This window comes from Postia placenta (assembly GCF_002117355.1).
Source record: "Postia placenta MAD-698-R-SB12 unplaced genomic scaffold POSPLAscaffold_9, whole genome shotgun sequence".
Classification (NCBI taxonomy): Eukaryota; Fungi; Basidiomycota; class Agaricomycetes; order Polyporales; family Adustoporiaceae; genus Rhodonia; species Rhodonia placenta.
In genome coordinates, this window is record NW_020169840.1 from 1,428,938 (window position 1) to 1,453,562 (window position 24,625).

At 56.5% G+C, this 24,625-nt stretch overlaps 9 protein-coding genes across 9 annotated transcripts; 3 read left to right on the forward strand and 6 right to left on the reverse strand.

Annotated features, from left to right (window-relative positions):
• Nucleotides 1-1,725: 1,725 nt before the first annotated feature.
• POSPLADRAFT_1146647 (hypothetical protein) lies at nucleotides 1,726-3,085 on the reverse strand (the record flags this gene model as incomplete). The annotated part of the gene is made up of 4 exons (XM_024485964.1): nucleotides 1,726-2,016; nucleotides 2,080-2,488; nucleotides 2,594-2,885; nucleotides 2,941-3,085. 4 exons carry the CDS (start codon nucleotides 3,083-3,085, stop codon nucleotides 1,726-1,728), a joined length of 1,137 nt encoding a protein of 378 aa, XP_024337955.1.
• A 592-nt stretch (nucleotides 3,086-3,677) lies between these two features.
• POSPLADRAFT_1047421 (hypothetical protein) lies at nucleotides 3,678-6,604 on the forward strand (the record flags this gene model as incomplete). Its single annotated transcript, XM_024479282.1, has 6 exons — nucleotides 3,678-3,759; nucleotides 3,872-4,158; nucleotides 5,685-5,798; nucleotides 5,873-6,006; nucleotides 6,360-6,519; nucleotides 6,587-6,604. 6 exons carry the CDS (start codon nucleotides 3,678-3,680, stop codon nucleotides 6,602-6,604), a joined length of 795 nt encoding a protein of 264 aa, XP_024337956.1.
• Nucleotides 6,605-10,040: 3,436 nt separating this feature from the next.
• On the reverse strand, nucleotides 10,041-11,110 carry POSPLADRAFT_1146236 (hypothetical protein; the record flags this gene model as incomplete). Its single annotated transcript, XM_024485901.1, has 4 exons — nucleotides 10,041-10,239; nucleotides 10,297-10,618; nucleotides 10,670-10,765; nucleotides 10,828-11,110. The coding sequence occupies 4 exons, from the start codon at nucleotides 11,108-11,110 to the stop codon at nucleotides 10,041-10,043; spliced, it is 900 nt and encodes a 299-aa protein (XP_024337957.1).
• A 1,881-nt stretch (nucleotides 11,111-12,991) lies between these two features.
• On the reverse strand, nucleotides 12,992-14,055 carry POSPLADRAFT_1047423 (hypothetical protein; the record flags this gene model as incomplete). Its single annotated transcript, XM_024479283.1, has 5 exons — nucleotides 12,992-13,113; nucleotides 13,179-13,309; nucleotides 13,362-13,428; nucleotides 13,514-13,806; nucleotides 14,009-14,055. 5 exons carry the CDS (start codon nucleotides 14,053-14,055, stop codon nucleotides 12,992-12,994), a joined length of 660 nt encoding a protein of 219 aa, XP_024337958.1.
• Nucleotides 14,056-14,992: 937 nt separating this feature from the next.
• POSPLADRAFT_1040377 (hypothetical protein) lies at nucleotides 14,993-16,285 on the forward strand. Its single transcript, XM_024477731.1, is given in 5 exon segments — nucleotides 14,993-15,039; nucleotides 15,090-15,715; nucleotides 15,775-15,865; nucleotides 15,924-16,114; nucleotides 16,125-16,285. The coding sequence occupies 4 exon segments, from the start codon at nucleotides 15,033-15,035 to the stop codon at nucleotides 16,097-16,099; spliced, it is 900 nt and encodes a 299-aa protein (XP_024337959.1). The 5' UTR covers nucleotides 14,993-15,032; the 3' UTR covers nucleotides 16,100-16,114; nucleotides 16,125-16,285.
• On the reverse strand, nucleotides 16,251-17,867 carry POSPLADRAFT_1047424 (hypothetical protein; the record flags this gene model as incomplete). The annotated part of the gene is made up of 9 exons (XM_024479284.1): nucleotides 16,251-16,375; nucleotides 16,426-16,516; nucleotides 16,583-16,608; nucleotides 16,659-16,800; nucleotides 16,863-17,008; nucleotides 17,061-17,234; nucleotides 17,257-17,491; nucleotides 17,551-17,769; nucleotides 17,841-17,867. The coding sequence occupies 9 exons, from the start codon at nucleotides 17,865-17,867 to the stop codon at nucleotides 16,251-16,253; spliced, it is 1,185 nt and encodes a 394-aa protein (XP_024337960.1).
• A 900-nt stretch (nucleotides 17,868-18,767) lies between these two features.
• POSPLADRAFT_1070517 (hypothetical protein) lies at nucleotides 18,768-20,579 on the reverse strand (the record flags this gene model as incomplete). The annotated part of the gene is made up of 6 exons (XM_024482404.1): nucleotides 20,514-20,579; nucleotides 20,360-20,460; nucleotides 20,227-20,310; nucleotides 19,766-20,118; nucleotides 18,937-19,713; nucleotides 18,768-18,884 (listed from the first exon to the last, which is right to left on the reverse strand). Exons 4-6 carry the CDS (start codon nucleotides 20,105-20,107, stop codon nucleotides 18,768-18,770), a joined length of 1,236 nt encoding a protein of 411 aa, XP_024337961.1. The 5' UTR covers nucleotides 20,108-20,118; nucleotides 20,227-20,310; nucleotides 20,360-20,460; nucleotides 20,514-20,579.
• A 1,230-nt stretch (nucleotides 20,580-21,809) lies between these two features.
• On the forward strand, nucleotides 21,810-23,365 carry POSPLADRAFT_1047426 (hypothetical protein; the record flags this gene model as incomplete). Its single annotated transcript, XM_024479285.1, has 3 exons — nucleotides 21,810-21,956; nucleotides 22,989-23,078; nucleotides 23,186-23,365. The coding sequence occupies 3 exons, from the start codon at nucleotides 21,810-21,812 to the stop codon at nucleotides 23,363-23,365; spliced, it is 417 nt and encodes a 138-aa protein (XP_024337962.1).
• Nucleotides 23,366-24,097: 732 nt separating this feature from the next.
• On the reverse strand, nucleotides 24,098-24,617 carry POSPLADRAFT_1047427 (hypothetical protein; the record flags this gene model as incomplete). The annotated part of the gene is made up of 2 exons (XM_024479286.1): nucleotides 24,098-24,230; nucleotides 24,385-24,617. 2 exons carry the CDS (start codon nucleotides 24,615-24,617, stop codon nucleotides 24,098-24,100), a joined length of 366 nt encoding a protein of 121 aa, XP_024337963.1.
• Between the last annotated feature and the right edge of the window lie 8 nt (nucleotides 24,618-24,625).

Below are 24,625 nucleotides of genomic sequence, written 5' to 3' on the forward strand. Positions count from 1 at the left end.
CGCTCAGGGCGCACAAAGTAGTGCCCTCTGCGCTCATTGACTGTACCCGCACGGCATCGCTTGATGGACGACTTGTAATGCAATTTTTGGTGCAGAATTAATTTGCGTTGCAGCGTCCGGACAACCAGAAGTGCTCAATCTAGCAGATATGCGCGGCTAGGCATCAAGAGGCCATACGGGCCGGCCGTCGTATCAACAGCACCTCAAGAGCGGTTAACCCGAATCCTTTCGTCATGCTGCTTCGGGAAGCACGGATTATACGACAGAGATCTCCAGATCGAGGAAGAACGAAGACCCGTTCATCTCTCGACGGCACTTCATTCCTCGAGGGCTGAAGGCCCGCCCGGACAAACCTAGTGACCAGCGAATGCACCGTCTAGCGATCCGCTCAGGTATCTTCATACACATTTCCGACCGACTTCATTCATCGGAGAAGCCGCGGAGGTCTCGGACATCCTCTGTCACTACCAATAGCTATGGCGTTCATTCCCAGACAATTCCTCCGGGACCCGCTCATCGACAGGGATGCCGTCATTCTGTACGATAGGTGCTATTGCTTCGCCCGGATCTTGCTCAATGGCCTTGCCGGTGGGTCTAGACGGCGCGCTGAGTGCATCAGGCCACAATCCATCTGCTGGCCGCTGCGGAGGTGCACTCAAACGAACACTGGTGTAACCCTCCCCCGGACCGGTTGCCCGTTCCATCTTACGACGGCGATCTGATAGCATGATGCTCCTCAGCACTCCTCGCTCCATGTTTCCTCTTCAAAGCAGGCATGGTTCCCGCCGCTCGTCGCAGGCACGAGGCTCCCAATACTGTAGATCGGCCAAATCTTGGAGTGCCTGGACCAACGGGGCAGACCTGCGCCTACAATGGACACCACAATCCCACCGTGCACCATCGATCAACTTCAAGCGCGGGGGGGGCTCCTTCGGATACCTCGCGTACCGAGGCGCGCACCCGGCACAGTGCGCCAGGCTGTAGCCTGGCTGCCGGGAGCGAACACGGAGAAACGGCCAGGAACGCATCTGGTATCTCCCCGAGCACTAATGGTACGGATGGGCCCGTTCCCCCGGCTCCAAGGCCCCGTCGCGATAGGAGAACGTTCGCCAGAACGCTGGGCGTTTCCATATCAGAGGCTTCGTCCGTGAAAATGGCAGCGGAGGTGCCCAATGCAGATTAGGCTTGCCGCGAATATGTTCGCCGTCAGCTTCGTACGTAGGTAGTTTGTGCCACATGATGTACACTTCCTTGACAGTAACCTTGAGGGTTGCGGTTGCGCGACACGGTGCAGCTCACAGGACGCACGCAGTAAGCACGAGTACACGACGGAAATGTATTGCTAAAGGTATCCTCGTAGCCTGAAAATATGTGTGCTTAGTGCGAGATGTACGACAATGAGAGATAGATAGAATGCGGACAAGCAGTGATGCATGCGACCCAGCGTAGAGTACTGATACACATTAACAACGTCCTCTAACGCGCGCGGGGAGATAGCTCAGGATGTTACAAGGGCATACGGGTCAGGGTGAGTAAGAGAACAGGTGGAAAGGTGAGGGAGACGCGATATACCCAGCCCTGCCGCGTGCGCGCGGAGGATTCTTTCTATGGTGGTCGTGACAGCGCCGTAAAAGAAACTTAAACGTCAGCCGCAACATGGGGCGTTTTCTTCGGCGCGCCCGGCCTCTCCGGGCCCACGCCGCCGTCAGAGCGCACAATGCTGCCCTATTGACCGCCCACCATGACCTTGAGGACCATGCGTCCGTCCTCGTCGCGGCCCTTGGCGAGCAAATCAAACGCGCGCGCGCTCTCTGCGAGCGGGAAGCGATGCGTAATGATGCTCTCGATGTTCGGCAACTTGCCGGACGCGAGGAGCGCGAGGGCCGTCGGGTACGTGTTGGCGTAGCGGAACGAGCCGTGGATGTCGACCTCGCGCGTCGCGGCGGTCGAGAGCGGAAGCGTGACGTTGCGTGCGCCCATGCCGACGAGCATGACCTTTCCGCCTGTTACTGCGGCCTGTATATGCACGCCTAATGAGTACATGGACTTGTTACCGGGCACGTACTGGAGGGCACTCACATGAACGGACATTTGGATGCAAGGCTCTGCGCCTGTGCATTCGAAGACGACGTCGAAGCCATCGGGCATGTTGAACTCGCTGAGCGCGGTGCTGACGGTCTCCTTAGCGCGGCGGAGTTGCTCGTCCGTCGTTTTCGCCTTGTCGACCATGGGCAGGCAGTATACTTGCTGCGCAAAGCCCTGCTCAAGCGCGAAGTCGAGCCGCGCACGATTGATGTCAATCGCGACGACGCGCGACGCGCCATATGACTTTGCCAGCGCACATGCAAGGAGCCCGATCGCGCCGACGCCAAAGACGAGAACGGTGGAGGGGTGGTCAGTTGTAAGGTCCGCGCGGCGTGATGCGTGGAGGAGCACAGAGAGCGGCTCTGCGAGTGCTGCTTGCTCGAACGTGCAGTCATCCGGCAATCTATGTGCGGACAGTATGAGAACGGTATGCTAGCTTGTGCGGTCACGTGACGCGCGGCGAGGAGGAATGTCGGGCGCTCGGGAAGGTCACGGTTAATAGACGTACGGGTGCAGGACATGTGCGGGGTGGTTCATGCGTTCTTGAAGCGTTCCGTCCAGGTGCGGGAAAGTCTTCGCGCTGCTGCAGAAGCGCATGTTCTTGCAGAGGTTGTAGCGGCCCTTGGCGCAATAGGAGCAGTCGTTACACATGATGCCGGCCTCAATAGCGACGCGCTGGCCGGGAACGAGGTTCTTTACGCCTGGTCCAACGGCAGTGACAATGCCCCCTGCCTCGTGGCCGAGGACGAGCGGCTGCTGTACCACGAAGTCGCCGTTCCGGCCGTGCATGTAGTAGTGCACTGTTCAAAAATAGGTAAGGGAATAGATAGCGGTGCGTTTGGTCCGAGAACTCACAGTCACTGCCGCAGAGGCCTGTCGCGGCTACGGCGACCTGCACCTGGCCTTGCTGTGGCGGCCAGAGGGCACGCTCTTCGAAGCGGAGGTCCTTGGCACCATGGAGGACTGCTGCGTGCTGGGTGGGGAGTGCGACTGGAGACATAATATGATGAGAGCGGGGAGGAGCGTATGCTGGGGCGTGGCGGAGAGGGTGGAGAAGACATACGGCTGGAATTTATATCGCTTGCGCTGGAGTCTCGTGAGGAGCGCGTTCTGAGCTGGACCGCGCATAGCTGCTTTGACCCGGACCGACCCTCCGTGGGTGTGATCGACAGCGGCAGATTACGTAAACAGACTCCTTTCCGTGCCACACGTGGTCGCGCCCAGTGCTTCTCCTCTCGCCCCCCTTCCCCCGGGTCCCTCCTGCCCCATCTGCGGACGCTGCGAGCACCACGGTGCACCCATGATAGCGCACTCTGTCCCCCAGCGGTCCTCCGAATTTCCTGATCTTGCGTGTGTGAAGACCGAGCAAGCGAAAATGAACAGGCAGCCGCGGCAGCCTGAGGCCTGTGCGGATGTCCGGCCCTCATGCCCGATCCGGGGAAATAGTCGGTCTGGGGTAATTCCAGTCCGGCGGTCTCCCCGCCATCCTTGCCGCCACCGTCCGGCCCTCGTCCAGGCTGTCCCCCTCCCCATCCTCTCCTCATTTATATCGCAACCCATGCCGTCGACTCTCCTCCTCCACAGCCCCCGACATGGACCCCACTCCCGCAATCCCCGCACCCGGTCTCTTCTCCCTCGCTGGCCAGAACGTGCTCATCACAGGCGCTAGTCGCGGTGCGTCTTCATGAGGTCTACTCATGCCCAATTTCACCCACATACCCCCACGCCTCAATCTTCTCATTGGCGCCATGCCTACCGCCCTCAAATGTCCGCTTATCTCCCCCAGGTATCGGGGCCGCCTGTGCTATCGCCCTTGCCGAAGCCGGCGCAGACATCTGTCTCGTTCAACGCCCGTCTACGGCTTCGGCAAACAGCCCAACCTACAACGCAATCGCCGCTCTCGGACGCACCGTAAAGTCTGTTCAATGTGACCTCGAAGATCTGGAAGCCGTCAAGCAGATATTCCCGAGCGCGCTGGAGGCCATGGGTGGTGAAATACACATCCTCGTCAACTGTGCAGGTATCCAGAGGAGATCTCCGGCTGTTCAGTTCACAGAGCGTGATTGGGACGACGTGCGTTTGCCTTTCTCCGTCTTCTCGTGTTCTTTCGCCTCGTGCCGTCTCTCGGATCCGATTGGGCTTGCTACAAAGTTTTGGGTTGCGTGTGACGTCCGACAGCTTCTGTGCGTTGTCACTCTCGCGCTTGCATTTCTCCTCCCTTTCCCCGCAGGACTGCCTTCGCATTTCTGCGCTCGGCCCGCAGGTACTCCGTTTGCATCATCGTTCCCTATTTCGTTCTGGTCTCGCGTTTCGCCTGGCGCGCACCGGCAAAATAGAAACCCTTCACTTGCACCGTCTTGGTCGGCGCCTCGTGTTCTGCAACTGAATTGCGGGTACCATTATCTCGAACCGCGGCGTTCGGTATCTCCCTGCGTCTTCCATCTTGCTTACCGTTGCTCGATTGTGAGAAAGATGCGAGGACATGTGAGCGTCGCCCGAATATCGCCCAGGTGTACATAAAAATTGTCTGCCTGGGATGCTGGCATTCCCTTGGTAGCTCAATTCGGTGACTCATCCACTCTGTTCCCTACCCACCCTCCTGGGTGGACTTTTATACTCGCACATCGCTGCACTCGATACCCACGTCCACACAGAGGATGTGGATGTACGGGCTCTTCGCTGCTTATCGTGTCGCTCCTCACTCCCCGCGCCCGATACGCCCGCGCATGCTGCGCCCCTATTCGTTCAAAAACGTCTATCGGCGTACCTCCGCGCGTCCGCGTCATTGCCCTATCGCGGCGAGCGCGCATCATTGCCGCACGCTCGTCATCGCGTCCTCATCCAACATGTTTCCCCTTGCATCTTCGCCTTCCCTTGCGCGCGCTTCGCCTTCTCGCCCCTCGCGCGAGCGGCCTTCCACCCCCCTGATCGCGGATCGCAGGCTCATCTCCATCTGTATCTGCACCCACACTGCTCCTTGTTGGCAACGTGTCTTCTCGCCTTGTCCATACTCCGTCGCCTATCCGTGTTCTAGGCCTTGTGTGCTTCGGCTGGTTTCCTCGTCGTTTGCGCGGGTTCCCTCGCCCTGTACACGCAGCCTCGCCCGTGTCTCGGCGATGCGCCTCGGCCTGTCGACGATTCACGAAGGCACCGGCCGCCATTGGTTGCCAGCACAGCTGCGTTGACGTCAGTGCATGCGCTGTCTTACTTGGGCTGGCCGGGATCGTCGATGTCTGAGATGCTTGCGCTAGAAGTGCCCTGACTAACTTCGTCTGACGGGCGAGATTAATTTACCGCTGATTCGCTCGGGGACGGGGCAGTGGCGGTCGTTTGCATCCGTGGCGGATTTTCTGGCGTATCCGGTTCAGAAGTCTCGCGCTCACAATTGACCGCGGTCCGGTGCTCGACGTTGCATGAGTGCGACGAGCGTGGAGACGCCATTTATTTTACATCCTATCTGGCACCCCGCTTGCAGCAATCGTATCTTCAGAGACGGCTAGTGACGGGCACCAATTTCCGATGTATTTGGCTGTGGCCTGCCTCGCGCATCACCTCGTTGTCCCCCTGCGGCTCGCTAACGAAATCGTCACTTTTGACAGGTCATCAACGTCAATCTGAAATCGGTCTGGATTCTTTCACAGGCCGCCGGGCAGCATATGGTGCCTCGCCGGCGGGGCAAGATAATTAACTTCTGCTCTCTCCTGACATTCCAGGCATGTACACGCTCGTCCCCATTCACCCTGCTGCCAGCGGTTTATTGTGGTTGTCATACTGTATTTATCGACAGGGCGGATTCACCGTGCCCGCGTACGCTGCGGCGAAGGGAGCGCTGGGACAGCTCACAAAGGCCCTCAGCAATGAGTGGAGCAAAGAGAACGTGCAGGTGAATGGGATATGCCCTGGGTATATTGCGACGGACATGTAAGTTTCCGATTGACATCCGTTCGATCGCGCGTGTGTGGGGAGAAGCGGCGTCAAGGGCAGTGGGCAGGCGCCGTGTGCGCCTCCGCACGCATTTCCAAACTGCGCGTATCTGATGCGGAGGTCAGGATGCGTTTGTGACGCGACTGCGATGTTGGCTTCTAAGCCGCCAGATCAGAGCGTCCAGCTCAAAATACGGCATCAATACGTTGCTCCTGCCATCCAACAGAGTGTTCTCCCCACGCGTGCACCGCGTGGCTCTGCTGAACATAACCTTGTCACTTCAAGGGTTCTCAGTTCTACGTTATTATGGACACATCATTGACATCTGACTACTTGTTTCAATGCGGCAGGAACGAGAAGCTGCTCCAGGACCCTGCACGTCTCCGCCAGATCTCGGAGCGTATCCCTGCTGGTAGATGGGGCACCCCGCAGGATTTCGCGGGCCCTGTTATATTCCTGGCTAGCAAGGCAAGCCAGTATGTCTGTGGAGAGCTCGTGGTCGTTGATGGAGTAAGTTGTCGCCCATGGTGCACCACCTGAGCACTCCAATCATCAACTGACTTCAAAAACTATATAGGGGTGGATGGGGCGGTAGCATCTTACACCCTCTAATGCGGCGCAAGTGGAGACTGCCTGTGTACTAGTCGCTTGAAGAAGTTTGCTGTAACCGTAACGAGCTCCAAGACCGTAACGAATTCCGAACGTGCAAATCAAATGTTCCTATACTTGATCCAACCTACACAACAAACGACCTGGCCATGCGTGCACCAACACGCGTAACGTGCGGAACACAGATATCAGTACTTCCGCCCCGCGACGATCACCGCCGCTGAGCAGACGATCTGCGAGACCTGCTGCGCCGGTCGGCGGGCCTCGATCCGTGCCTTCGGAGGGTCGGCCCCGAGATACGGCCAGCCAAACCATTCCCGGGAAATTAATATTCGATCAGACCTAGGCATTGAGATCTGCTCTCCCGATTTTCAGATCAACCTAGAGTCGGCGTGTGATCCCGGGGCTCCTCGGCCCGGCACCGGAAGAACACGTGCGTCCCTTATTCGGCCATTGGTGTTGCTGTGTTTGATGGCTTCCGAGGACCGACATGCGGGCAGCAGAAACGGGGTGGTCGTTGGCCCTGGAATGCAGCGGCCAGCCATGCGTGATGGGAAACATTCGGTCCGAGCTCGCCTCCTCGACTTACTGCGGTTCACCCGAGGGCTTCGAGCGACCAGACTGGACCATCCGAGCGCCAGTCTAGACAATACGTGACAATTCTCATCGTGTCGTAAGTGATACGAGCGCATGAAATGTTCTCTTGGTTCTGATCCTCACTTCCGCCAATTGAAACCAAGAACCGATTAATTGCCACTTGTCGAGTACTCCGCCGACTGGCAAGTGTGTATGCGACCTGCACCTGTGTGGTTGGTCGAGAAGCCTCAGTGCAACGCTCGCGCGGCAGAAGTACTAAGGGCGAAGTCTTCGTCGGACACACAAGTTAAGCTACTCCCGGAAGATCCCCAGGCATTTTTCATCGAAGTCCTGGACACCACGCTGCGTGCTGCAAGAGGATACTGCCGCCCACCGTGTCGGAGATCTTCCAAATGATGCTGGAGGTGTCAGCTCTGCAGAACTGTCAACGAAGCGTTGCGGCTAGGACACATGCGCAAAGGAGCGGCAAGATAGAATGCCGACTTGTAAGACAAAAGAGGTATATATTACTACCAGGTCGATAAGCTGGGATGACATCGTGAGCGAACCAGCTTCTAGTACTGAGTGCTCTCGGAAAAATGTAGTCATCACGTCGGTCATGTGGGCAGCGAAACAGTACGAACGTTGCTCAAGCCCCGCGACCTTCGTACACTCGCGCGAGCCCGGTCGCGACGGTGTTTCTGAACAGACGCTCGCCGGGGATGATCGTACACCACGATGGATGAACTTGGGTATATATCTTATCTTGAAGTGAATGCCAACGACTAGGCTACACATGAGCACTTGACATTGTGTGTTCATCAAGTGACACCCCTCCGCGGAATCAAGACATGATGAGCAGAACTTTGAATTGAGAAACTCTTTTAGAAAGGAAGTCAAGTAACACAAATACGACATCTAAACATAGCTATCGAGGTGGATGTGACTCCGAGTCCCTTCTTGTTGTCCAAGCAATAAATATAGGTCAGGTAGTACGATGTCGACATGTAAAACTGAAGTCAATCCGATAACACACGACATTGCTGGACGGTATCGTCGGTGATACGTAGGTGATAGCAGACTTTCTTTTGCATTTGACCTGTGCGTCTGACCGCGATACAGCAAGATGTCAGTTCTCTTGACAATGCTCAGAACCATGTATAATGGTTTTGGTATGCTCAATGTACTTGAGTCTCGGATGCGGCTTGCTTCACTGAGTCTGGAATTAACGATGATCGTCTTGAAATGGCCGGCGTGGAACATCCGCCAGACAGGTGGTCTGGACGAGCACGAGCATTTGTCTTTCTGCCCAGACAATGTTTCGGTCCGTATCTAATAAGATCGTCCTGGGGGGAAGTTTCACCACACCAGACACCCACGAACATCTGCGCGTGAGAGGCGCAGCGCAATACGATCGATATGAGATGGGGGCATCGCAAATACCGGTCGCAACTTGTACAACCGGCAGAGCGAGAGAAGCGAGGCATTCCACATACAGGGAGACTTCCTCATTGAGATAATAAGGGGTGTGACTCGCGGAGAAAGAGTGGAACGCCTTGAGCTTATACAAAGAATAATCTGAGTCATCCAGGACATTCCTTCATCACGAGGATGCCATCGTAAAACACCACGATATCGTCCCGATATGAAGACTGCGCAGGCACTTGGATCTGAAACCCTTGAATACTGCAAGCTTTAGTATCGGCGAAGACTGCGATTGCTACTCTTCCAGTATCCGCGCTAGACATCCTGTCGGATTGCCAACAATGGGATCACAGGCGTGCTTTTTGTAGAGACCAACCACAGGAGGAAGAGTGCCATCTCAATACACGGAAGCGTCGTTGCGGATGTGAACCAACTGCATCTCCGCTGCCCGATCTCACAGACCTTCCGTCGGTTGCAGACAGTCCCCGAATGCATCTTATTGGTGGAGCAAGCCGCGAGAACAAGGGAAGAACAAGCTCAAAATTTGAAATGGGATCCGATGGAACTAGGGAAGCCGCAGGCAGACGCACCACTATCTTTGATTCACGCGGGTGTCTGAGTGATCGTGCCATCGCCTTTGAAATCCAGATCAGCGCGAAGAGTCCGCGACGATTTGGGTGACGGACGGGAGGGAGAGATGGAACGCCGCTATGCGGGCATTGAAAGTTGTTTCTCGTGGCATTCGAGGCATAGAGATGGCCTGGTTACTGCTAGATAGGTAACTGCGAGGGGACCCGCATGCAGCATGATGTCAGCAATCGGAGGCTGTCCACCAAGATACTGGATGGCTCACCCTGACGGCCGAGTATGCTCAGTTGATGTGCAGCGGCACACAAGCACACGGTTCGAGTCAGACACACCTCATCATGCGTGCCAGGCATGGCGTGGGTGTGAGACCCGACAGTCCAATATGCACTGACAGAACAGCCCAAGGGAAAACAACGCCAGTGGGGAAAGCACGCACCGTGTCGGGGATCGCCATGTTGGTTCCTGTAGGGCTAAGAGCACCATCTGTGGGATCACCACGGATGTGGTTCCAAATGCCACCGAGAGGCAACACGTAAAGAGGCCGTCCGGACCCGACACAATATATTGCAGCTCATTGAGGGTTCTCTCTGGGAAAGAGATGACACGATGTTTTTCGCGACGTATATGTTCAATATAGCATGGCTGCGAGGGCATCGCCCGGAATTTCGTGGCCTTTTTCGTCGTTGCTCGGGTCCTGTCTTACGCAGGTATCTATTGAGGACTGAAAAAGCCCCCGCCATCTTTGTACCTTCCGCAACACCGCATCAATGTCGTCGACTGTCTTACAGCCATTCAACGCAGCACGGAACTTGTTGAACCATGGTCTCCGGCCACTATCGGAGGCTGTAGTCAGGACCCTCGAGGGCGGAGATAAGCATCCGGGGGCCAATCAACACGCACCACTGGTGATCGACGAAATGTCTGACATGCGTTTGTACTGTCTGCATGGTCGCGGTGTCCGGGTATTCTCTGCACAGATCCAGATACTCAAGCGAGATTGCGACCGGATCAGGCGTGATGTCCGCGAAGAGGCTAGCAGGCGGCGATCGTGAGCATGGACGCAAGTATACCGCGCTTCTCTCCGCGCACCATGGATTCGCCAATAGGCTCTCGCCCACCATTATACCGTCCGCGCCAGTCAATGCGAGATTGCGCTCCACATCCTCCCACACCCGCACATTGCCGTTGCTGATAACGGGGATGGACAGATTGTCCTTCAGCGTTTTGATTTGCTCAAGATCCGCAGCTCCCTGGCGTCGCCGTCGGACGGAAACAGTTCGCGCGTGAAGAGTGACCCAGGAAGCCCCAGCGTGCTCGAGGCGACGCGCAAGGTCCAGGGTGGCAGACGCCGGCTGACAGAGACGCAACTTAGCAGACACCGGTACGGTGAGAGAATTTGACATTGAAGCCGCTGGTCTTTCGTGAGACGGGGTCGCTTGTTTCTCCGCATGGCACCACGTACCAATGTTCTCAACCAAAGGCCAGTCGTTCTGGCCAAGCAAATACGCGCCATAGTGAGCATCCCGCGCAGCCTCTTGTGGACAACCGAGGTTGAAATCTGGATGCTTCGCGGGTGTGTAAGTAATGTCGCCGCGCTCACTGCTGGAACCGCAGTATCACCTATTGCATCACAATGGCTCTGCACTTGTTTACCAGCACGCACAACAAGTTCGGGATCATTTCCACATAATTGGACGACGACAGGCCTATCGTTCGGTTCGCCAAGACCGCGTAGGTGGAATTGTAGGTAGTCATGGTCATTGAGCAGCCTGTCGGAAAGCAGCATCTGAGTGTAGACGAGTGTGGCATTGTAGCGGCGGACGAGGCGACGGAAGGGCAGATCGCTCTGGTTGACCATCGGTGCTGCGATGTAGGACTTGTTGTGACCGAGGACCGAAGACATGTTTGCGGCTGTTGGATGCTGTTGGTGGAGATGTAGGATCGATTTGTACGATTTGATCGAAACCGCTCGATCGAACGGCAAGTGGTTTTTATGATCAGTGCAGGCGTGTGGCCGCCGCGCTAGTGTAAATTGATTATGATATTCAGGTATGTGCAATTGACCTGCACTGAATAAATGTTTGCGTTACATGAGTCTGTGTGGATGGCGCGTTGGCAATACCATTGTCTTACCTCGAATAACGGGCGTCTATCAAGAGAGTCACGACGATCGACTGCGTCCAACAACTCCAGTTAAATGAGACTTCAATGATTCTAGATGGACATTGTCACGTGTATAGTGACCCACTCAAATCTAAGACGCAGTCTGATGTCGGAATATTCAAGCGAAAGGGGATCCAGCACGCCAGCCGGACATATATTAGTGCACAAAACAGGCCAATGGACAAGCTGTTAGCTACTCCGATTCGAGAAGACCTCGGTGCACTATACACTATGGAATGTCACACCCTGATCTAAGGATGTTTGGCCGCGCTGTCTTCCACTGATTCCCAGTCCACCATCGACCCAAAGTTCAACGCAGCTATCCCTTCGCTCCCGTCAAAGTCGTCGCGATTGTACGCTCTGTCAAGAAACCATCAGGCACAGTGCATGGAGGAGTGATGGGAGAGCGCGCACAAACTTCTCGTGACCCCGGGAGTAACAGGACTTCTGGACGCCGCATAAAAAGCAGACCTACTCAACACCCAACAGCATTCACGCAATAAGTATGTCACATACGGGAGAGGCGCGCCGAATATTGAACGACACAGAGGAAGGATGACGAGGAACACATATGTCAACGCAACCATCGTGCCGACGATTAGACAACTGGGGCACCGAGTACCGAAATCTGGAGGCTGTGCGAACAACGCTCAATGGACTGGCCCTACACCAGCTACATGATGTAAAACGTTGTGCTTACTATCCAGTACCTGGGAATGAAATAACGACGCAAGGAGGGAGGAAAGTGAATGCATCTTGGGCGTGCGGGCACTATTATATCCTAATCGTCAGTGTGTATGTCGTGGTCTTCTGGCATTTACGACAACGGTTTGACATCGTCTGGCGGGAACGACCACATTTATTGGACCGCAGGCAATAGCCAATGGGATGAGACATACAGATCAGCCATACGGACAGCGCGAGAGCAATACAACACGCATGACAACTTGATGATTAACAGGCCCCATATGTGACACTCACCATGGAGACCCACAATCCGTACATATTCAGAAAGAAACTTATGTCGTAGCCATGGTAGGATCGAGTTGTGCCTACATATTGGAAGCCATACAATTGCTCTCGGATACCAACGAGATTTACCAGGACATGTGTGCTCCTGTATAAGGGCCTTCCGAGACTATTAGTTAGGCTAGCCGATGTCGACTGTCAATGGATAGGAGATGATTGATGGTTCACAGTAAAACAACGCAACGTCGAGTATCTGCTCATCAGTCGAACAGTTGTCTCTCAGTCGACTGTCGGCCAATACCAACGATCCTAGCTTGCCAGATTCATCAAGACATCAACGACGCGACCACTTGAAGATCAATACACTTACACTTATTGGCTGCCTTCGCTGTCAGTCACATGCCTCGGGGCTGTAGCCTATCAAAACCCAAGGGGCGCTGTACCAGTAAATTATCAAGATGGCATGCAAGAGAGCTGTCAAGGGACATCTCAAGGGTAAAATCTCCGGGCCACTCGGGCATGTTCAGGATACCGCCCACAAGGCACACTATACCCGAGGACCGGGAACACGTCAGCTTACTCGAACGGCAACATGGATGGCACCGCAGCTCCCATTAGTAGTACTCGATACATAGCACCGATCCAAGATGTCTCAGTCGATGAGGTATTTCCGCTTGAAGAACGCCCGCAAGTGGAAAATCTGCCACAGCCCCAGCCCGATGAGGGAGAAGATAGTGAACCACGCGAAGCTCTGCACTCGCACGTTCGTTGACACTGGAAGGGGGATAACAACATCTCAGTGTGCCATTGGTTGGTGACAACAAAGTCGCGGTACGCACTGTTTGTAGACTGAAATCGCTCCTCACGTGCCTTGAGGTAGTCCAACTCATCAACTACCTCTTTTACGACGCCTTCCAGCTTGCGCATCTCGGTCTCGAGCCCGGATAATGACTCTTGATTTGCAATGGCACTACATACACATGGGTGAGTGTGTAAAGACGTCATATATCGCCACCACTTACTTGTAGTCTACTGCGTCAGCGCCGATGTCGATGTCCAGGTCAATGACGCGTGAGCGCGGCTTGGCTTCTACAGGGCCTCCTGTGCACACGGTAAATATTGTAGTTAGACATGCGCTGACATGCGGCTTGGGCAATGCACATACCTTGCTGACCTGGCTCCAAGTAATTCCTGAAACATACTCCAACGTCCTCCTCAGAGTGTGATGTTATAGCGAACCGCTTCTCTCCGCTGATGTTCTTCTTGCTCAAGTAGACGTTCCGCTGCTGGCCCGAGTCCAGGATTTCAATGTCCACGCGCTGGTGTTCCCCTGGACCGATATTTGCTGTCACGATGACCAGCGCGCCGGGATGCGCTGCGTTCCATATGCATTTAGCTGCTGGAAATCGACTGGCTTGTAATGCGAATTTGATGGCGTGCGCTGGCTGGCTGAGAAGCAAGAGGCAGCTAACGAGAACGAGGAATGGCAGGCCTGTGACCCCCCGAGGCCAAGGTAGTTTTCCTCGTAAATGCGAGAGCATTACAGAAGGGCCGTGCAGCAGAATGAACGAGGGTATATGTTTAAGGGTGCAGTCGAGTGCCAAGGCGGCAGGTGGTCGGAGAGACCGTGGTTGTCGTGGTCGAGGACAGCGAGACGCGTGCCGCTCACGTGTCATCGCCTCGCCCAACTCTGCCTCTGACCTCGCACAGCTTCATGCTTTTGACCTCTGGGCAGCTATTTTCTAAGCCAATATATTCTGCTTGTTCGCTGGTCTATCCGAGCTGCCGGATGTTCTCTGCATCCTTAATCTACCCATTACATACGTACATTTGTCTCCTGGGATGTGTGACGATATCCGTGTCATTCATTATCGACGCAATACGTCCCGTGTGCATTTTATCACATTGCACCATCGTTCAAGTCCTGCACGGCACGGTTGTTTAGTGTGCGTCATATTCTTTCATTGAACCATTCCTCCGAATCTTGCGATACGTAGCCATCGTTAAACTAGCAAGTCGCCAGGAATGAGGGCATTTATGATGTTTTGGATCAATGCTGCAGGACAGACCTGTCTAGCATGAGTCTACAACTTCGGTAAATGCACCTTACAGTCCCTGCATCAGTGATGAATTGTAGATGCGTAGTGCTTGGGGATCATTTGAGGAAGGTACACCTCTTCGTGATCAAGAGCTCTCTTTTTCCACAATCCAGTTTTGTTTCCGCTGGAGGACGACGCCCTATACCGGATAATACATGCTAGTACGTATCGTATCGGGGGCTTCAATATATCATGGCTATCCGGGTACATGGAATAATGTTGCGCCAGCGATCTATCTTTTGGAGCTCTATGTCAGTGGGCGTAAGAGCTGTAGTGAAAAAGCGACGTCGTACAAGTCAAGAGCGTACTTCCAAGGACTTGGAACGTCGTCTTCGGCGAGCGCTTCGATTGAGCACGTTCCTCGTAGCTATCAGGGTGGCCGCGTTCATGTGCTGCTACTGGCGCGCCCACAGAGCTCAACAGTTGCTATCATTAGGTATTGGAGCAAGATCCTGTTCTGGCTGGCCCCGTGGCGATATGAAATTAACGGCGAATGCCTCATGTACTTATATAAAAAGGTTTGAATCGTTCGTAAGGACCACAGAATTCCTACTTTTGCCCTCTTATCCGCAGTCAAGGTCCGAATTTTAGCAAATGGACGGTACGTCGTGTCTCCAGTGAAACTCACCAATGTATAATGACGCATAGTAGACGACTTCATTATACAAGACATTCCTGGCAAAGGGAAGGGCGTTATCGCAGCAAGAGCCATCAGCAGCGGCGACCTCGTACTGCTCGAGTCGCCTCTCTTTACTATGACACTCTCCCGCACCAACACAAAAATCCTAACAGCTGTGTCTGCTCTCACGGATTCACAGCAACGGCAATTCTTCGCCCTCGCGAATAGCCTTCGCGGGAAACTGCCCCCGGCGCTGGGGACATTCAATACCAACGTCCTTCCCTGCGGCTACAATAGCAATACAACGGGCCATGCGGCGACTGAGGGTGGCATCTTCGTCATAGGCTCGCGGTTCAATTCGTCTTGCGTCCCGAATATAAACAATTACTGGGACGAGCAGCTCCGTCAGATATCGTTTCGCGCCGTTAGAGACATCGTAGCTGGGGAGGAACTATGCATAGCATACACCGATCTTCTCTCTGTGCGAGATGAACGCAGACGCGAGCTGCACGAGAAGTTCGCATTTGAGTGTCATTGCACTGCATGCTCGCTATCTGGTGCCCAGCTGGAGGCGAGTGACGGACGCCGCTCGCGACTTCGTCAGCTGTACCAAGAGATAGCTGGGTGCGGCATGAACCCTGCGCTGGGCATTAGAAAGGCATGTACAGTCGGACAGTATTCGAGTTGGGCGGTAGCCCTGATACGTTACATCATTAGGTGAAGCACGCACTGACATTGCTCAAGGAAGAAGGGCTCCTCGGATTCCTCGACCAGTCATACTACTACGATGCATTCCAGTTTTGCACCTGTACGCTCGCATCCCCGTGCATATAACGACGTACCCCAATGACCTTCATCTGGTATAGCGGTCTCTGATATAGCAAGCGCGAAAGCTTGGGCGCGAAAGGCATGGGAAGCGGAGTGCAGGAACAAAGGTCCTGACTGCCCGGAGGCAAAAAAGATGGAGAACTACTCGCGGGACCCACGCGCTCATCTCTCGTTCGGCATGCTGCGCAAGCAAAGGCTCGGCGGTCCTGATTGAGGTGAGCTGACTATTGCGCCCCCTTGCGAGTGTCGAGTTCATAGTCGCCAGTGATTATGCACCGCTCGGTTATAATTGTACAAGGATCGCACAGGTTGAAATATAGTTACATATTGTGGCAAGAGGAATGTCATTTCAGGCTAATAAGCAACTACCATTCGCGCAGCGAGCCGTCCGCGCCTGTCCAAATGGCGTTGATCCAGGGCTGATCCTGCTTGTACTTCTCTGCATATTCGCGCACAAGCCTTTCGTTGATCTCGATGCCGAGTCCAGGACCTGCAGGCCGGGAGTGAGCATATGAACATAATTGAAACGAGATGAATTACCTTGTAGGGCTTCGACGTGTCCTTCCTTGATAGCAAACACCGATGGGTCCACGAGGTAAGTGAGCAGGTCCGCACCCTCGTTGTAATGCATCTACCAGTTCACAAAGAGCATGATCATGGGGTGACCATCTGTTGATATCTATGCAAAGTCACCAACCTGCAGACTCAGCTCCTGAATGAAGACTTAAGAGCAATCATGTCATCCGTCTGAATTCGTAGATCAAAGCACTCACAGTTGGGTGAGGCAATATCAACCTGCATACAAGCGGCCAGCGCGATTGGACCGAGCGGACAGTGCGGCGCGAGAGCTACATCGTACGTTTCGACGAGCGTCGCTATCCTGTGCAACTCACTGATCCCGCCGCAATGTGCGACCTGTATGTGACGGTAGGGTTGAGCTTCAAATTTGCGCCAATGCATACAATGTCAAAACGAACATCAGGTTGAGCAATGTCGATTGCACGAGCCTCTAGATATGGTCTGAAGTCGTTGCGCCCATAGAGCCGTTCACCGAGCGCTATGGGTGTCGACACAAGGTGCTTCAGGTCGGTGATCTCCAGCGGCTGCGTTGGCAGAAGGGGTTCTGCGGAGATGTATCAGTATGGAGTCGCACCGAATGCGTGAACTGTGGGCACCCTCGATGAACAGCGGCTGCAGTGGCTCAAGGAGGCGTGCGAGCTGTTTCGCCATGCCCTTGTGGACACGACCGTGGAAATCGATACCCACGTCCAGGCCGATCGACTTGACTTCGCTAACTCGGGCGACCGTCTCGAGGAGGAGGGCGGGTGAGTCAATCCAGCTGATTGCCTCTGCATACTTCGATTAGCAGACGTAGAGTGCTTTCAGCCGGTTCCGACTTGCCTGTCCCGTTCATCTTGACGGCCGTGAAGCCCTGCTCTTTCCGAGCTTGCGCCCCTTCAATGACGGCGCTGGGCTTGTCCCCACCGATCCACCCGTATACTTTCAAGCGGTCGCGCACCTTCCCACCAAGCAGCTGCCAGACTGGGACGCCCAGGCGCTTGCCTTTGATGTCCCACAGAGCAATGTCCAGACCCGAGAGAGCGGACTACGTTCCGTACTCGTCGTCAGTCACCAGAGCCGATAAACGATGCTCGAGATATTCACCATTAAGACGGGTCCACCTCTGTAAAATCTGGCTCTGTATGCATGTTGCCAGATGTCTTGGATCTTATCCGCGTCCCATCCGACGAACCGCCTGACGAGGTCCTGGTATGCTCCTTCGACTGCTTCAGTGTGGCCTTCCAGAGTGCCTTCTCCCCAGCCGACTATTCCGCCTTGTGTCTCCACGCGGACAAACAGCCAGCGTGGAGGCACGCGGAATATCTAAGTGGAATGTAGATTATAAGCGTCAATTATCTATCGAGTCTTTCAATGCCACGATTGGGTGTAGTCACCTCAATCTTTGTTATGGTAGACGACATGATGGCAGAGACGACTGAATACTGTTCCCATCTGCCATGATCTTATATATGTGCATTCCAGACGTAGGAGTATCGGTATGTGCGGCTGCAGGGTCAGCTGTACTCGTGCGGTCAATAATGGTCGGTCCGGTGGCCCGTGACCATGTCGAAGGGCGGTTTGCGGTGCGGCGCGCACCTATGAGAAAGCCATCTTTATTCTAGGCACCTTCAAGCCGAGTCTAGGACATTAGATTGTGTGTAGAGTTGACATCATTGCACATCACAGGGACACTGTATCTTTTCATGGCCTCATTGTGAAGACGTTTAATACAGCGAGGAGGGTGGGAACGCAAGTTGATGCCCGTTCCGACGCCATCCTGGCGAGCTGGTGTCCTCACGATGGTGCAAATCCCACCAAACAACCACGAGAGACTCGCGAAGTCTATTTTCGCGACAGCTGTCTCACGGTACGCTCTGATGCACTCACCAAAGACACACAAGTATGCTGAGTATGCTGATCTGGCATATTGTTGTGCCGGTGTGCTGATTGCGGACACAAGCAGACATGATACGGCATTATGAGATCTGCAAGATTCTACTTGTCAGCCATACGTGTGGAACAAAAGGGGGGAAGGGTGATGGTAAGCACAGCGATGGCATTCATCCACTGCCTTCCGAAAGCACACTATGGGACCAGGAACGACCTGTCTGGGTGAGAAGATAACATACATCAGACTGGAACAGAGTAGCGAAGGAATGGCACTTCGGAAAATACACAGAGTCGTCTGGAGTAAGGGGGTTGAGATGCGTCGTAAAACTGTCCATCGCACAATTTGAAAGCATAAGCACGAGCTCCACCCTTGAGATCAAGGAATCATACAAATCGAATTTTGCGCGATCCATCTCACACAACAGTTGATCTTAGTTGCCTGCAGCAACGTTGGTACTGCCTTTCCTAGTCCTCACGACCTTGTTGCGCAAAGCCCTTTCTTTGAGTTCGCTCTCTCTTCTCTCGAGTTCACCTTGATCGGGCAAGGACTGTAGGATGTCTCGATCAAGCCAAACAACACGCGGATGCCAACTTACTCACCTGCTCACGCTCCTCTTCCCATTTGCTCTTTTTCTTCCCCGCGTCGGCTTGTCCCTTGATCTTCAGTTCGCCCCCTTTCTCCCGCGCACCGCCGTTTGCAAAGGACGTAACAGAGTCGCGGTTGTCCCTGTTGTTCGCCTGTTTGCCTCGCTTATCATCATCAGGCACACGGCCCCGACTGCTGCTCCTGCTCAGTGTTTGACTCCTTTCCACCTGTCCGCGGCGCCCGTTGTTGCGCTCCGCGTCTCTGTCAGGGCTTCTGTCCCTCGAGATACCCCGCCGCCGGCGCGGAGGCGTCCTCGATCGGGTCGGGCTGGGTCGTCTCCGTCGGCTCTGGGGGGGCGTAGCGGAGCGGCTTTTGCTACGGCTTGGGCTTCGGCGCCGCCCATATCCACGCGGGGGGCTACGCGATCGGGACCGGGGTGGCGGGGACAGCCGGCGCCTCCTCTGGGGCGGACTGCGCGAGTCCCTGGCGCGGCGATCGCGGTCAGGCGGGGGCGTGTACGAAGGCGAGCGGCGCCGGCGGCGGGAAGGCGGGGGCGAGCGGGAGACAGATCGGCGGGGCGGGGAAAGACGGCGGGGCGGGGGCGAGCCGCGGTCGCGGTCGCGGTCACGGCCGTAGGGAGGGGGCGAGCGAGAAGGGGAGCGGCCGCGAGGGTTGAACCGGCGCTTGTTGCGTGGGGTGGAAGCGGGAGAACGGGAGCGAGAACTCGCGGGCGTGCGCGAGCTGCGGCGCGGCGGAGGCGAAGGGGATGGAGTACGACGACGTCCCGGCCGCTTCATGCCACGGTTATCAGTGGACGTATAGGGAGTGTCACTTGGGACTCACCCCGCCACCTCGGCCTCCCCATCCGCTGTCGCGAGGCCTGCCACCGCGGTCGTCTTCAAAGCCGCCTCCGCCTCGGCCCCGACCGCGACCACGACCCCGGCCACGACCTCCCCGTGTCTCCCGTTCGCGGTCGCGGATCTCGTCAAGGCGGGCACGCCTGTCGTTCTCTTCCAATGCCCGAGTGTCGCCCATTTTGGCTTGACGCATCTCTTCCTTCTTCTCTTCAACGAACGTACGTGGAACGCCAGCTGGAGACTCCTGAGCCTCGAGAAGGAGTTTCCACAGGGCCGACATGAACTCCGGGGTGTGTTTGGTCAGGAATCCCGTGAGGTTGATCTGCATTTTCCTGGGATCTGGGGTCTGGAGGTCACAATGAGTCGATAAGGCGAATGTCAGGCTCTAAGACGCCGCACCGGTTGTGAGTCGTCCTCTAGCAGTCCCATGGCATACTCTACAACTACCTCGTCCTCAAACCCGACGAGTTCGATGATCTTTTTGACCACCCACGGTCGGATAACGGTTAAATTGACTTTGCGCATATCAACCTGTGCGGACATGAGCTATGATGCGAGAGCCCCACCTCGCTGGGCTTGCCTTTTTGTCAAACTCTGAGGGAAACTTCATCGACTTGAGGAGCTTGAGCTCCTTGTCCGAGAACCTGCGGTCCTGGTCCGCCGACGTTCCTTTGAAGAAGCCTAAGAGTCTCTCTCGTTAGGGAAAGCAACGCGGCATATCACGGGCACCTCACCAGCATCCGCCATGTTGCGAAATAAGGGGAAAGTGGGGAGATGGCGGAAGGTCGACGAAGTTGTCCACAAGCACCAGCGAAGCTCTGCGACTGAGGTAAGTGTTTTAGTTGAAGTGCTGAAATTCCTGATTAGGCATGTCAGATTAAATGCTTGGCACGACGAGCGCCACATTCAGCTATTACTACCGACACCAGTCCATACTGCTTGAAGCATCGTCTGTACTCTAGTTTATACCTATATGTATCTTCTTCGACGCATTGAGAGAACCGAGGAACGCCATGGCTGTCAATCTCCAAGATCTCTTGCAGAACGGAACAGATTATGGGTAGTTTCGGTTCAACGTTCAGGGCAAGAGGCCTCTGAACTGAGCTAAACCGGACTTGGGAGACGCTACTTTTTCTAGGAACCTGAGAGTCCGATAGTCGGGCCTGTATATAAGCTAGACCTCCGATGGGCTGATTTAGCTGCATAAATATACAAGATATACTGCATCATAGCCTTAGCATGACGTCTGGTAGGCTCAACTTGAACAAATGCACCCAACTAAATCGTCCTATCTATGGTATGTATGCACTTTTACAGTAATCTGTACCCAAACATCCAAGCACTGAACAGGTTCGTCATCGCGTATCGTGCGTGCGTCAGATACAGATAAGCGTATATATACTTTACACTTCGCTTCTCGGTTCCGCTATCATTCTCGCCGAAGATGGAGAAGGCGCAACATGATCACTGCGAGAGCGGCCGCTGGCGGCGAGCGGCTGTTGGCATCAATGACGATTCTGGGATTTCATTTCACAGAGAGCGGCCCTGAGCGGGGGCCATTCCCTGCGCTGCACGTCGTCTCGAACGGCGAGACCAACCGGCCGCGACGCAGAAGCAGAAGCTGCTACCGACGAGAAGGCAGGAGGGACGGCCTTCTGGGACTACTCTCCGCTCGCGGCAGCCGTATGCCTCGGCGGACATTAATATTGGGCCTATCAGGCACGCACCTGGGTGCTGTATGATACCGTGCAGCTTCCTGATGCTGTCCGGCACGACCCAGCCCTCGATGTCCACCGCGAGGCCGCACAGCACGGCGCGCACCGTCTTTCCCCGCTAGCCCGCGCAGCGAGTGCCCTGCCCCCGCGCACACGCCCACACACGCGGCCGCGCGATGGCACACACAAAAGGCGGCGAGACGCTGGACGCCGCGGGCCCTCCGAGTCCCCGCCACGATTCAGAGCCCCCACGTTCCACACGCCCGACGCCCGCTCTCGCTGGGCGACGCGCGCAGCATACTACGGCAGCGAGCCATGGTGTGTTTCGGTGCCATCGGCGGCCTTTTCGCGCTGCTCCTCCCGCCGGCACTCATGTCTCACTCTGAAACATTCGCAGCAGCCAGCGACACGTCCTTCGGCTCCGCCAACGAGAAGCAGCCCGCTGCCAGGCGGCCCACCGCCGTAAGACGCGCTCACTCCACAGGAAGCCACGGTACCCGTCTCTCCGATGCACCCGCACTCGTCACTCACTCGCGCCCACAGGCACCGTCGACCCCTCCACCCGTGCCGGCGCAGAACAAACCCGCGCCAAACGGCTCGTCCTCGCACGACACAGCCACACTCGGAACAATTCTGGTGCGTCGCCGCCCCACTGGCAGCCCATGTGTCCGCTCATGCCCGCCCAGACACCCCCACAGCCTCGCCCTCGCCCTCCTCCACGCCCGCCCCCTCCGACTCCGAAAGCGCGTCCTCCTCCGCCCCCGCCACCCCGGCCTTCCACCTCGCCGACGCCCCGCCCAAGGGCAAGGGCCTCCGCGCGGCCCGCGCCCTCGCGCGCGGCACCGTCGTCCTCGCCGAGCGCCCGCTCTTCACGCAGCCCGCGGCGCCCGCGCGCTGCACGAACTCGAGCATCCTCACCGCGCTCGCGCCCTGCACGCGCGAGCAGCAGCGCGACTACTTCGCGCTCGCGAACGCGCACCGCGGCGACGCGCGCGTGCTGCCCGCGCTCGGCGTGTTCGAGACGAACGCGCTGCGCTGCGACGGCGCGGGCGCGGGCGCGGGGGTGGGGCTGGAGGAGCGGCGGGGCGTGTTCCTCACCGCGGCGCGCCTGAACCACGCGTGCGCGCCGAACCTCGCGCGCGCGTGGGACGCGGGCGCGCAGACGATGGTGTTCCGCGCGCTGCGGGCGATCGCGCCGGGCGAGGAGCTGTGCGTGGCGTACGGCGACGTGCTGGGCGTGCGGGCGGCGCGGCGGGCGGCGCTGCGTGCGCGCTTCGGCTTCGAGTGCGCGTGCGGCGTGTGCGTGCTGGAGGGCGCGGCGCTGGAGGAGAGCGAGCGGCGGCGGGAGACGGCGCGGCGGCTGTACGACGAGGTGGGCGCGTGCACGAAGGAGCCGACGCTGGGGATGCGCAAGGTGAGTGCGGCGGCGGCGTGCGTGTGCGCGCGCGGGGGAGGGGGGAGGTATGTGCGCGATCGCTGATGCGGGTGCTGCAGGTGAAGATCGCGCTGCGGATGCTGAAGGAGGAGGGCCTGGTGCACGCGGAGGCGTCCTTCTGCTTCGACGCCTTCCAGTTCTGCGTCCTCGTACGTCCGTCCGCTCTGTCCCGTGCTGCGTGCTGTGCGCTGTGCGCTGTGCCGTGTGGTGCGGGCCGCCACTGGTTTTGATCGCTGACCCGTGCGCGCATATGCAGGTGTCCGACTTTGCGAACGCCAAGGCGTGGGCGCGGCGCGCGTGGGAGGTGGCGTGCGTGACGGCCGGGCCCGAGAGCGCGGCGGCGCGCACGTTCAAAATGTACTGGGCGAACCCGCGCGCACACCGCTTTGCGGGGCTGCTCCCGCGCGGGGTCCTCGGCGGGCCGGACAGCTCGTGACTCCTGGCGCGAGTCGCGCGCCGGGTCGGGGCGTGGCTCTCGCCGTGCCGTGTGCGGTGATGCTCGTCTGTGTGCTGCTTGGTGCTGGGGCTGGGTATGGCGTGTCTGGGTTCATGCTGTCGGTTCTTGGTGTTCTTTATGGGGACGTTTAGGCGATGTTATGTGTATTTCTCTCTCGTTTGTCACGGTTAAGGCAGCCCAGGCTGTTCGTGTTTCTGATAGATGCGAGTATTTCAACCAAAATGCAAATATCGATGCAGACTGCATGTTTTCGGGCCTAGATGGTGCCTTCATTCCATAGGTTGTAGGTGATGTACACATACAAGGCGTGGGTGAGGGGCTAAGTGTAGGGCTGAGCAAGACCATACGTTTGACGGAAAACACAAGGTATATTGAGTACTAAGAAAGGAAGCATGAGCGTCGGTGGCCGCGCGGGAGAGCGCCTCCATGCTTATAACGAGGTCTACCAGTGTGCGTCATCGCGTGGGAAGGTGCTTGCGGGACCCAGAGGAACGCGTTGATGGCATTGCGACTTTTGTCAGTAGGAAATAGGCCCATTCTGATACTTATCGACCGCGGACGCTAAAAACCAGAGATCGTGCTCCTGACGTTTCTGCGATCCACAGGAAGTCTGTCCTGTTGATTCTCAAGGAGCATCATCCAAGCCTCCGAGTCGCAGGTCCGTGTCGAAACCGGCCGACGGGCGAAGGCAAAGCCATCTGCCGTGCCAATTTATGAAATGGATCGCACCGGCGGACGCCGAATTGGAATATGGCGGTGTGCACGCATCCAGAGATCGCTGATCGCGAGAATGAAGAGCCACAGTGCAGTGCTCTGCATGGATGTTGATGTCGCCTGTGTATTCCTGTGGGCTTGTCGAGGAGTGCGTAGATGGCGTCACGGGTCGTGATTGGCGTGCTATACTTAACATATGACGCATCAGGATCAGGGAGGTCGCGTGCGAGCGCCCGCCCAACTCGACTGAGTCGACTCATCCCAGCCACCGCCGCCTCCCACACCCTCCTCTCCTCCCTTGCCCTCCCATGTTCGTGTTCGCCCATCCGCAGCCTCGCCCCGACGCGTGATCACGCCCAGCTCCCAGAGCCACGACCCAAGACGACCCCAGCATGTCCAGCATGTCCTCCATCTCAGCCTCAGCTACATCCGCCTCCGCCTCCGCCACAAGCACCAGCACCAGCACCGGCAGCGGCAGCGGCATGCCCAGCGGCTCGCTCCCGTTCAGCTTCCTCATCACCTTCG

Bases quoted from the DNA above. Each gene is read 5' to 3' on its own strand.
- POSPLADRAFT_1040377 (XM_024477731.1), top strand. The intron at 15,716-15,774 runs GCATGTACAGTC...TTACATCATTAG, and splicing joins CTGCGCTGGGCATTAGAAAG to GTGAAGCACGCACTGACATT. The intron at 15,866-15,923 runs GTACGCTCGCAT...CATCTGGTATAG, and splicing joins TGCATTCCAGTTTTGCACCT to CGGTCTCTGATATAGCAAGC.